Source organism: Chiloscyllium punctatum, chromosome 21 (assembly GCF_047496795.1).
Source record: "Chiloscyllium punctatum isolate Juve2018m chromosome 21, sChiPun1.3, whole genome shotgun sequence".
Classification (NCBI taxonomy): domain Eukaryota; kingdom Metazoa; phylum Chordata; class Chondrichthyes; order Orectolobiformes; family Hemiscylliidae; genus Chiloscyllium; species Chiloscyllium punctatum.
The window spans coordinates 8,605,456-8,618,496 of record NC_092759.1 but is presented as its reverse complement, the minus strand read 5'-3'; the positions used below and the strand labels follow the sequence as shown (position 1 = coordinate 8,618,496).

The 13,041-nt window shown below is 43.4% G+C and overlaps 1 protein-coding gene across 5 annotated transcripts in view; it reads left to right on the top strand.

The window, feature by feature from the left end:
• Positions 1–13,041, top strand: part of LOC140492554 (misshapen-like kinase 1) — a 309,928-nt gene that overhangs the window by 239,415 nt on the left and 57,472 nt on the right. For 4 of the 5 annotated variants that reach the window (XM_072591497.1, XM_072591500.1, XM_072591499.1 and 1 more), the window contains 3 exons: positions 1,030–1,209; positions 1,720–1,968; positions 9,176–9,261. In XM_072591497.1, the coding sequence (XP_072447598.1) occupies positions 1,030–1,209; positions 1,720–1,968; positions 9,176–9,261 (515 nt within the window). The remainder of the gene's footprint in view (positions 1–1,029; positions 1,210–1,719; positions 1,969–9,175; positions 9,262–13,041) is intronic. The other variant, XM_072591501.1, reaches the window with a different exon arrangement.

The following is a 13,041-nucleotide window of genomic DNA, read 5'->3' as shown; positions in this document are numbered from 1 at the left end:
TATAACTGCCATCCATCACATCCCCTAGCTCTTGTAAATTTCTCATTGCCTCTAACTGTCGCTGCAACTGATCCGTGCGATCCAATAGGATTCGTAACCAAATGCACTTACTGCAGACATAATAATCAGTAACATGGAAGCTCTCCCTAAACTCCCACATGTGATAGAAAGATCATATCAATTGACTAAAGGCCATCTTTGCTCCTTCACAATCTACAGACCCAGAAAATAGCACCGTCTTTTTGCTCTAAAAAAAAGTGCTCCAGGCTAACTTAGTACTTACAGTTTATATTTTGAAAATTTAATCAAGAGACAGATTTCAATAAAGCATATAATCAAGAAAGAACCCACTCACTACTGCAGACTTGCAGCAAAGTTACACGTTAAATACTATGCATTTATTTCTTCCTGTGCTGTGAGCTCTCCCATACAGGTTACTCCAAGGTTGGCTATGAATTTCGCTGTTTGTTAATTTTTCCTAGATGCACTCCGGCATCCAGAGATACATGAACTCAAATAGCAAAGGCAGTAACTGTGCAGATGCACTGCTGTGTCAGTTCGCAGTTTCTCTCTCTCCCTCACTGACCATGTGGTCACTGACTTTTGTCTGTCTTTCTCCTTTTTGTAAAAGTGCTGTTGTTTTGACATTTTTTTTCCCCAAAGTTCCAAAACAGTGCAACATCATATGAAGCAGAATTTGCTGTTCCTGGAATTCGAGGAACTCCCCTCCAACGCCTAAAATATCTCTCAAAAAGAACCCTCTTCCAGCCATAAAATTTTTCCAGTCCTCAATCTTGTATTACCTTTGTTGTAATTATGTCTTGCTTGTCCTGGGGCAAGCAAAATGTTAAGAATGCATTTCACCACGGGTTTGTTCTGCATACAAACAGATCCTGGAATTGATGTTGCAAAGCCGAGCCTGAGGATCTTGTGTCATCTGCTTGATTTTATTTGTGGTATTGATTCACTTCTCTCTCTCTCTCTCTCTGTCACTTTCTCTCTCGCTCTTTTTCTCTCTCTCTCATGAAGGTTGAAGAACGCTCCAAAATGAACAGACAGAACTCTCCTGGTGCGAAGCCTAAGATGGGGACGACAATATCTGATCCATCGCTGCAGTCACTCACAGAATCCGTACCCAGCAGTGCTGCCCAAAACTCTCAGACACCACCCATGCACCGACCTGTGGAGCCGCAGGGAGCCCAGTCAAAGGTAGTTCTCCATCATACAGTTAACGTTCCGTGTCCTAATGCAGCAGTCTATCAAGTCACACCAATCTGTCCGTATCCTTCTCCAGCTTTTGCACTTCCTATCACTTCTAACTTTGTATCAAGAGCAAATGCCCTCAACTTCCTTGTTAAGTCATTAATATAGATTCTAAGTAGCTGAGGCTCATGTACTTGTGGTGCCTGGTCTATGCAACGAAAATTTAATAGTTGCAGTAATTTGCCATGTATTTTTGAGCAAGTTGACTTAATTATGCTGGAAATGCTCATTAGTGTAGGCAGCATCAGTGGAATGAGAAAATGTTTAATGATTCAGCTTTTGGACTCTGTTTGACCTGCTGAGTCTTGCCTCTGTATCTTTGCATTTGTTTCAGATTTGCAGCAGCTGCTGCATTTGTGTCAGTTTGTGGTGGGGCATTAATAGTTGTAAAGCAACTATAAATTGGCCTCTGCTCTTCCAGTGTCCTTTGAGTTCTCACTGGAGCCTTTTTTGCAGTTTCAAGTGGCGCACCTTGTTGCGCTGAAGCCGTCGTCAGCACCGGTGCCGCGGTCTCAGTCACTTCAAGACCAACCGACCAAGAATGTCGCTGCCTTCCCAACCCAGGAACCTGCACCAGTGAAGCGTGGTGAGATGCTGCGTCAGAACTCTGACCCGACATCAGAGACTCCTGTACTCCCACCCCGTGCCAACAACAGGGACGACTCGGGGCCATGGGTGAAGATGGAAGACGAGGCACCTCCCAAGGTACAAGTTCAAAACAGACAGGGAGCTGAAAGACCTTGCAGTGCAGTGGAGAGACAAATGCTGATAAAGCAGTCGCAACTGGAAAAGAACATAAGAACAGGAATAAGTTACTCAACTCTTTGGGGCCCCCTCCACCTTCATGGGTCATGACTGATCTTGTACTTGCTCAATTTTCCCTTTATCCCTTGATTTTACTAATGTACAGAAATTTATCAATCTCTTGAGGTTTTGACCATTATGATGAATTCTCCACAGCTCCCAGAGCGTGGTGAATTTTTGGAATTCTCTACTCCAGAATGTTGCAATTCTTCCTCATCTTAATCTTATGCATTAACGATATTCTGAAACGGTCTCCCCTGGTTCAAGGGGACATCCTTCCTGTATTCGCCCTGTTAGTCCCTGCAAAAAATTTGTATTTTTGAATGAGATCACCACTCATTCTCAACTCCAGAGGTTGAAAGTCTACTGTTTTTTAATCTTCTCATAGGATAGTCCCTTGCCCTCCAGGAATTAGCTTGGTGAACCCTCTTTAATATGTACACTCTTCTTTAGGTAAGGAGACCAAAACTGTGCAGCATGCATTAGATTAGATTAGATTAGATTAGATTACTTACAGTATGGAAACAGGCCCTTCGGCCCAACAAGTCCACACCGCCCCGCCGAAGCGTAACCCACCCATACCCCTACATCTACATCTACATCTACCCCTAACACTACGGGCAATTTAGCATGGCCAATTCACCTGACCTGCACATCTTTGGGGACTGTGGGAGGAAACTGGAGCACCCGGAGGAAACCCACACAGTCACGGGGAGAACGTGCATTATGCCTTCTGCTATTATTACAATGGCGTGCCTTCCCTCTGGAGGCTTGCGCCATATGTTTTTGGTTGGTCTTCTGGTTATACTGTTCTTGGCTACCATGGTTTTTTTTAATGAAAAATTGAGAGATTATAACCTGCTATGCCTGAGTAACAACTGATCTGATAAATTTGATTGCACCACAGGTTCCAGATTGTTTTAATCTACATTTTACATCTGTGGGTTCTTTCTGTAAACCTTTCCATTATAATGTCCATGTTTTAGAATGGAGCTTGCCTGTGTAAGCAAGTTACTTAGCTGTTGTACCCCCTCCTAAAGTGCTTCCACTGGTAGGAGGAAGTAATTATGGTATAATTTGTTGTGGTTCTGTTCGCCGAGCTGGGAATTTGTGTTGCAGATGTTTCGTCCCCTGTCTAGGTGACATCCTCAGTGCTTGGGAGCCTCCTGTGAAGCGTTTCTGTGATGTTTCCTCCGGCATTTGTAGTGGTTTAAATCTGCCGCTTCCGGTTGTCAGGTCCAGCTGTCTGTTGCAGTGGCCGGCATATTGGGTCCAGGTCGATGTGCTTATTGATAGAATCTGTGGATGAGTGCCATGCCTCTAGGAATTCCCTGGATGTTCTCTGTTTGGCTTGTCCTAGAATAGTAGCCCTTAGTAGCCACACACGCAGATGACAAGCAACATGAATTCGACTGGGACAACACTACTATTCTAGGACAAGCCAAACAGAGAACAGCCAGGGAATTCCTAGAGGCATGGCACTCATCCACAGATTCAATCAATAAGCACATCGACCTGGACCCAATATACCGGCCACTGCAACGGACAGCTGGAACTGACAACCGGAAGCGGCAGATTCAAACCACTACAAATGCCGGAGGAAAGATCACAGAAGCGCTTCACAGGAGTCTCCCAAGCACTGAGGATGTCACCTAGACAGGGGACGAAACGTCTGCAACACAAATTCCCAGCTGGGCGAACAGAACCACAACAACGAGCACCCCGAGCTACAAATGTTCTCACAAACTTATGGTATAATTTACTTAAGTTTCTAGAATAAATGTGTCGTCAGGAGCTTTTAATAGCATTAATAAAGGTAGGGCAGAGCGCATGGCTTCCAAATGATACTGGAATGCGATATGATTCTTACATTGGTGCTCTCGTGTCAAAACCTTAACTCCTTTCGTCTGAAGGCTACTTTTGGTCTTGCCTTGCACATATGCATCATTGGGGATTAGTACTTCATGTACTAAAGGCTGAGAAAAAGTTCTATTAGGACCATTCAGGTGAAGGGACAAGGCGTGAATAAGATCAATAATGCATCAGTATGTAAATTTGAGATGTTACAAAACACCACAATTTGGTTCTGCTTTTGAACAACTTTTGTGACATTTTCTGGTGATAAATTGAAACATAAATCAAACACCCAGCATTTTATTCCCCCGTGAGAGTTTCAGATCATGAGGGTGGGGGATTAACATCTATTCTTCCATCTTGTAGTATCCAGAGCACACCCGGGTCAGGTGCAAGGAGAGTCAGATGTGAAGCTTCATCAGCCATTAGTCACTGCCACGGTCTTACATGGCATCAGGTGGTTGCAGATATATCTAAACAGAATCCCAATCCCCAATTTTGAAAGAGTATTGTTGCTGCATCACTGACATCTCTATCGCCCACACAAGCCATTCTTCTCATATTTGAGCCAAATAATGGGAGATTAATTTTTGGCAAATATGTTAAGAATTGAAGAAATAAATTGGGTGAAGAGAATTAAGGTATAGATCAGTCTTGGTGTCATTGAAAAATAAGAATAGGCTAGATGGACCTAATGACCACCACCTGTTCCTTGAGCATGTTTTGATGTGTAATTTGTGGGAGACATTGGTGTGGTGGTAATGTCATTGAGCTAGTAGTCCAGGCTAACATGCTGAGGCCACGGATTCAAATCCCACCATAACAGTTGGAGGAATTTAACTTAATAAAACACATCTGATATTGAAAGTTGGCTTCAGTCATCATGACTATGAAACTAGCACTGGTTGTTGTTAAAAGCCCATCTGGTTCACTAATGTCCTTGAGGAAAGAAAATCTGCTGTCCTTCCCCGTTCTGGCCTACAAGTGACTCTGCACACAGCAATACAGCTGACTCTCAATTGCCCTCTGAAATGGACTAGAAAACCACTCAGTTAGAGAAAGGTTGGGGGTGTTGGTCCCCAGTAATGTCCCCGCCCATTATAGATGTAGATAAGCCAACAAGAGGTGAGGCCATACTGGATTTGGTTCTGGGTAACGAACCAGGCCAGGTATTAGAACTAGAGGTAGGTGAGCACTTTGGGGACAGTGACCACAATTCGGTGATTTTTACTCTAGTGATGGAGAGGGATAAGTGTGTACTACAGGGCAAGAGTTATAGCTGGGGGCAGGGAAATTATGATGCGTTGAGGCATGACTTAGGATGTGTGGATTGGAAAAGTAGATTCCAAGGCAAGAGCGTAATTGATATGTGGAACTTGTTCAAGGAGCAACTATTGAGTGTCCTTGATAAGTACGTACCTATCAGGCAGGGAGGAAAGGGTCGTGTGAGGGAGCCGTGGTTTAATAAGGAGTTGGAATCCCTTGTTAAATGGAAGAGGGCGGCCTTTGTAAAGATGAGGCGTGAAGGTTCAATAGGGGCAATTGAGAGTTATAAGGTAGCCCGGAAGGACGTGAAGAGAGAGCTAAGAGCAGCAAGGAGGGGACATGAAAGGTCCTTAGTGGGTAGGATTAGGGAAAACCCTAAGGCTTTCTATAGGTATGTTAGGAATAAAAGAATGACTAGGGAAGGAATAGGTCCAATCAAGGATAGTAATGGGAAGTTGCGTGTGGAGGCTGAAGAGATTGGGGAGGCGCTGAATGAATACTTTTTGTCAGTATTCACTCAGGAACAGGACATTGTTGTCGATATGAATACTGAGGCATGAATAAGTAGAATGGATGGCTTTGAGATATGTAGAGAAGAGGTGTTGGAAATTCTGGCAAGGGTGAAAATTGATAAGTCCCCTGGGCCTGATGGCATTTATCCTAGGATTCTCTGGGAAGCAAGGGAGGAGATTGCAGAGCCATTGGCCTTGATTTTTGTGTCCTCTTTGTCGACAGGAGTAGTGCCAGAGGACTGGAGGCTAGCAAACGTGGTTCCCTTGTTCAAGAAGGGGAGTAGGGATAATCCTAGTAACTATAGGCCAGTGAGTCTCACTTCTGTTGTGGGCAAAGTCTTAGAGAGAATTGTAAGGGATAGGATTTATGAACATTTGGATAGGAATAATGTGATCAAGGATAGTCAGCATGGTTTTGTGAAGGGCAGGTCGTGCCTCACAAACCTTATTGAATTCTTTGAGAAGGTGACTAAGGAGGTAGATGAGGGGAAAGCGGTAGATGTGGTATATATGGATTTTAGTAAGGCGTTTGATAAGGTCCCCCATGGTAGGCTACTGCAGAAAATACAGAGATATGGCATTGAGGGTGAGTTGGAGGTTTGGATTAGGAATTGGCTCTCTGGAAGAAGACAGAGGGTAGTAGTTGATGGCAAAGGTTCATCTTGGAGTGCCGTCACTAGCGGTGTTCCGCAAGGATCTGTTTTGGGACCATTGCTGTTTGTCATTTTTATAAATGACCTGGAGGAAGGGTTAGAAGGTTGGGTGAGCAAGTTTGCGGATGATACGAAAGTCGGAGGAGTTGTAGACAGTGAGGAAGGATATGGCAGGTTACAGCGGGATATAGAGAAGCTGCAGAGCTGGGCAGAAAGGTGGCAAATGGAGTTCAATGTAGCTAAGTGTGAAGTGATTCACTTTGGTAAGAGTAATAAAAAGATGGATTATTGGGCTAATGGTAGACTACTTGGTAGTGTGGAAGAGCAGAGGGATCTTGGTGTCCATGTACACAGATCTCTGAAAGTTGCCACCCAGGTAAATAGTGCAGTGAAGAAGGCATATGGCGTACTGGCTTTTATTGGTAGAGGAATTGAGTTCCGGAGTCCTGAGGTCATGCTGCAGTTGTATAAGACTCTGGTGCGGCCACATCTGGAATATTGTGTGCAGTTTTGGTCGCCATACTATAGGAAGGATGTGGAGGCACTGGAACGGGTGCAGAGGAAGTTTACCAGGATGTTGCCTGGTATGGTAGGAAGATCCTATGAGGAAAGGCTGAGGCACTTGGGGTTGTTTTCATTGGAGAAAAGAAGGTTTAGGGGTGATTTGATCGAGGTGTACAAGATGATTAGGGGGTTAGATAGGGTTGACAGTGAGAACCTTTTTCCACGTATGGAGTCAGCTATTACAAGGGGGCATAGCTTTAAATTAAGGGGGGGTTGATATAGGACTGATGTTAGGGGTAGGTTCTTCACTCAGCGAGTCGTAAGTTCATGGAATGCCCTGCCAGTAGCAGTAGTGGACTCTCCCTCTTTATGGGTATTTAAGCGGGCATTGGATAGGTATATGGAGGATAGTGGGTTAGTGTAGGTTAGGTGGGCTTTGATCGGCGCAACATCGAGGGCCGAAGGGCCTGTACTGCGCTGTATTCTTTATGTTCTATGTTCTATAGAATAAAAATATTTGTGCTTGTTTGCATCCAAGGCCGTTTACACTAATGATCCATATAGCCATCTCAGAATGGAGACTGATCCCAGTGTTTTGCCCTGGGTTGAAGCATCTTTTGTATACCTCAGATTTACTTGTGACTGAGCCACTTTTAAATGGTGCCAATAGATAATAAAGCCTTAAGGTGGCTTAGTATGTTCACCGTTGAGTCTGAAGGTTGTGAGTTGGTGTTAATCCAACACCTGAATTAAAAATGTTGTCGAGCACTTCGGTTTAGGAGAGTTGCAGTATTAAGAAGTGCCACATTTTTATTAAGAAATTTTAAAGCCACTGATTTGATTCTTGAAACACCTTTGTCTTAAAACGTGTGAGCAGCTTGTGTAGACAAACTTTGAGGTCACAGCAGCTTGCATTTATGTCATGCTTCAACTGTAGGGAAATCCTTTACTGCTCCTTGGCAGCAATGTTGGAGACGAAACGCCATGATAGATTTTAGTTAGGTAAGTGACAAGTAACCAACTTGTTCAAACAAGTAGATTTTAAAGAGCATCTTGGAGGAGAGTTTTAACAGGGACGTCTGGAGTTTAGGGCCTCGGCTGAAGGTAAGTAGTTTGATGTCAAGGAACATAAGGGTGAATAAAAGAACCTGATAGGGTTTTCCTGACAATCAGCAACGGTTTCGTGGTCATCTTGCAAAATGTCAATGACCTAGTGGTATTATTGGTAGATTATTAATCCAGAGACCCGGGTGATATTCTGGGGATCAGGTTGAAATCCCGTCAAATCACGGCATTTGAATTCAATATTAATCAGGTTCACTAATGTCCTTTAGGGAAGGAAACTGCCATCTTTACCTGGTCTAGCCTGCATGTGACTCCACATCCACAGCAATGGGATTGACTCTGAACTGCCCTCTGGGCAATTAGGGATGGGCAATAAGTGCTGGTCCAGCCAGTGATGCCCACACCTCATGAATAAATTTTTTAAAAAATCACTTGCATCAAAACAATTGTCCGTTATATCGGCACTGATAGTGACTGTGTTCCAGAGTTGCTCATTGTACAGCAACTACTCTTGAATTCTTTCTGTAAGATGAGAGTGTGTGTTTAAATGAAACGTTTTAACATTGTCCACAAAGGTGTTAATTGCAACTCCAATTATTAACAGAAGGTAGTTGAAATTATCTTGCAGATTGACTTCAGTAACAGATGGGCTGTTACACAGGTTATCTCACAAGTCTCACAATTCCCTGTGTCTTGTGCACATAATTAATTGGCCACTGTTAATAAAGCTAAAATAATTTTCACCTGCGTGATACGACCTCTAAATGAGCAAATGGCTGACAGTCCTTACTTGAAGTTCAAGGCACAGCGCCAGAAACCCGGGTTCAATTCCCGCCTCAGGCGATTCACTGTGTGGAGCTTGCACATTCTCCCCGTGTCTGCGTGGGTTTCCTCCGGGTGCTCCGGTTTCCTCCCACAGTCCAAAGATGTGCAGGTCAGGTGAATTGGCCATGCTAAATTGCCCGTAGTGTTAGGTGAAGGGGTAAATGTAGGGGAATGGGTCTGGGTGGGTTACGCTTCGGTGGGTCGGTGTGGACTTGTTGGGCAGATTAGTAATCTAATCTAATCACAGTGCTTATTTTTTAAATACAACAGTATTCACCACAAATGCCAGGTCACAGTAGCCTTCCAATAGGGAATTGATACATGAAGCATGGCTTGAAAATGAAGTCTTGCAGCCTAACTCCATATTTTGTTCAGAGTAAATTTGCTATTGAAATTAAACATTAACAAATTGTTTCTTTTTGGCTGAAGGTTCCTCAAAGAACGACCTCTATAGCTACAGCACTGAACAGCAGTAGTGCACTGATAAATCGACCAGGACAGGCACCGCGTGCAAGGTAATAAAAACCATTTAACACACTCTTGTCTCCTTGTTCTCTTCAATTCCTCCAGGTTTATAGGGCAGACAACCTAGTGATAAATCGAGCGTAAGTAAAACAGAGAAGATACAATAAGCTTCAATCTGCAATTTGAGAGGGAGAGGGCACAATCGGAAGTGACAGTATTTCTGTTGAATAAAGGGAACAGTGGAGCTATGAGGGAGGAGCTGGCCAAAGTTCAATGGTGCAATACCTTAGCAGGGATGACAGTGGAGGAACAATGGCGGATATTTCTGTGTATAATGCAGAAGATGCAGGATCAGTTCATTCCAAAAAGGAAGAAAGATCCTAGGAGGAGGCATGGGTGGCCGTGGCTGACGAGGGAAGTTAAGGAACATATAAAAGAGAAAAAGTATAACATAGCAAAGATAAGTGGGAAAACGGAGGACTGGGAAGCCTTTAAAGAACAACAGAGGATTACTAAGAAGGAAATGCACAGAGAAGAAATGAGGTACAAAGGTAAACAGGCCAAAAATATAAAGGAGGATAGTAAAAGCTTTTTTAGGTATATGAAAGGCAAAAAAATGGTTAAGACTAAAATTGGGCCCTTGAAGACAGAAGCAGGAGAATATATTACAACGAACAAAGAAATGGCAGAAGAATTGAATTGATCTGTGTTCACTGGGAAAGACACAAGCAATCTCCCTGAGGTAACAGTGGCTGAAGGACCTGAACTTAAGGGAATTTATATTTGTCAGGAATTGGTGTTGGAGAGACTGTTAGGTCTGAAGGTTGATAAGTCCCCCGGGCCTTATGGTCTACATCCCAGGGTACTGAAGGAGGTGGCTCGAGAATTCGTGGATGCGTTGGTGATTATTTTCCAGAGTTCGATAGATTCGGGATCAGTTCCTGTGGATTGGAGAGTGGCTAATGTTATACCACTTTTTAAGAAAGGTGGGAGAGAGAAAGCAGGAAATTATAGACCAGTTAGTCTGACCTCAGTGGTGGGAAAGATGCTGGAGTCTATTATAAAGGATGAAATTACAACACATCTGGATAGTAGTAACAGGATAGGTCAGAGTCCGCATGGATTTATGAAGGGGAAATTATGCTTGACTAATCTTCTGGAAGTTTTTGAGGAGGTAACTCTGAAGATGGGCAAGGGAGATCCAGTAGATGTAGTGTACCTGGACTTTCAGAAAGCTTTTGATAAAGTCCCACATAGGAGGCTAGTGAGCAAAATTAGGGCGCATGGGATTGGGGGCAAAGTACTAACTTGGATTAAAAGTTGGTTGGCTGATAGGAAGCAAAGAGTAGTGATAAACGGCTCCATTTTGGAATGGCAGGCAGTGACCAGTGGGGTACCGCAGGGATCAGTGCTGGGACCGCAGCTTTTTACAATATATGTTAATGATATAGACGCTGGTATTAGTATTAACATTAGCAAATTTGCTGATGATACTAAGTTGGGTGGCAGGGTGAAATGTGTGGAGGATGTTAAGAGATTACAGGGTGACCTGGACAGGTTAGGTGAGTGGTCAGATGCATGGCAGATGCAGTTTAATGTGGATAAAAGTATGGTTATCCACTTTGGTAGCAAGAACAGGAAGGCAGATTACTACCTAAATGGAATCAATTTAGATAAAGGGGCAGTACAAAGAGATCTGGGTGTTCTTGTACACCAGCCAATGAAGGTAAGCATGCAGGTACAGCAGGTAGTGAAGAAAGCTAATAGCATGCTGGCCTTCATAACAAAAGGGATTGAGTATAGAAGCAAAGAGGTTCTTCTGCAGCTGTACAGGGCCCTGGTGAGACCACACCTGGAGTACTGTGTGCAGTTCTGGTCTCCAAATTTGAGGAAAGACATTCTGGCTATTGAGGGAGTGCAGCGTAGGTTCACGATGTCAATTCCTGAAATGGCGGGACTACCTTACACTGAAAGGCTGGAGTGACTGGGTTTGTATACCCTTGAGTTTAGAAGACTGAGGGGGAATCTGATTGAGACATATAAGATTATGGATTGGACACTCTGGAGGCAGGAAACATGTTTCTGCTGATGGGTCAGTCCCGAACCAGAGGACACAGCTTAAAAATACGGGGTAGACCATTTAGGACAGAGATGAGGAGAAACTTCTTCACCCAGAGAATGGTGGCTGTGTGGAATGCTCTGCCCCAGAGGGCAGTGGAGGCCCAGTCTCTGGATTCATTTCAGAAAGAGTTGGGTAGAGCTCTCAAGGATAGTGGAATCAAGGGTTATGGAGATAAGGCAGGAACAGGATACTGATTAAGGATGATCAGCCATGATCATATTGAATGGTGGTGCAGGATCGAAGGGCAGAATGGCCTACTTATGCACCTTTTGTCTATTGTCTATTGAAATATGCAGCAAGCCATGAAACTGATGTGTCGCTCAAGACCACTGATTTATGGTCTTCATGAGGAAGTGAATGACTTGTAAAATGCCACTTTTAAGAGTAAAATCTGGAAGCTTTGTTTGATAAGATGAGAATTCCAGTTGTTCAGTCACCATGATCCAATAGCTACAATAGTGGCTAGAACCCTTTGTGCGTTACCCAAATCACTCTTAGTGTCACTTCATTGACTTTGCCTAAGTCGCACTAAATCCATCTTGTCTGAGATATTCCTCTTACCCCGACCTTAGCTCACTTGTACTATTTTTCTGTTGTAGAATTTTGTCCAAATTCTGTAATTTCTCCCACCAATGGTAACTTCACAGTCTCACCTGTTTGATCACCCTATCCAGCACGTTAGCATTCACTCCCTCCATCGCTGACATACAGTGGCAGCATTGTGCATCTTATACAAGGTGTGCTTTAGCAATTCACCAAGACTCCTTGAACAGCACCTACCGAACCTGTGTTCTCTATCCCCTAGAAAAATGAGGACAGCAGATATGTTTGAATGCCATGGATTGTCATGGTCAACATGGCTCACTAAAACATTCTCAACGGCAATTTGGGAGGAACAATGGATGCTGACATGACCCACAATGCTGCCAGCCTTTAATGAAAAAAAATGGGAGCTGGTTTGCCCAAACGCAGTGTAGGAAATCTATTTCTGCTCACATTTGGCTAAGTTTTCTCATTCCTGTATTCTTGCATTGTGGGTTTCGTCCTTTGTCAGTTCATAGTTTCTTCAACATGTCCTGGAGCAGATTCTAGAGTGGAAACAGTTTGAGGGTGGTGTTACGTAGCTGCTCTGTGCTATTCCCTTTATTTCTAGGCTCTTCTCTGATTCTCACTGCCTGTAAAATAGTCTTCCTTTATTTTACTGATAAAGAAGTGGATGTGTCACATGTTTAGAATAAGTGATCTTGCCACCTGTTTATGAGCATTGTTTCTTTTTCAGTAAACTTTTTTGACCAATGTTTCAAAGGAGAGCAATGCTTTGATCCATATTATACAAACGTACAACTGGGTTCCTTAAGTGGCCCACTTGTCCCATTGAGTCTGCTCTGCCAGTCAGGAAGGTCACGGTTGATCTGATAATGCCACATTACATTGATTGTGGGAAAAAAGGAGGTTGTTCATTTTGGCAAGAAAAATAATATTATTTAAAAAGTGAGCAACTGCAGAATTCCAAGGTGCAGAGGGATCCGAGTGTTCTCCTGTATAACTGTCATAAGATTAGTATGACCTACAGCATGGAATCAAGAATGCTAATGAGATGTTGTTCTTTATTATGAGAGAAATTGACTCTAAACTTGTGTATGCTATGGTCCAGTTATGCAGAGCATTGGTATGATCTCATCTCAGATACTATAGACAGCTTTAGTCT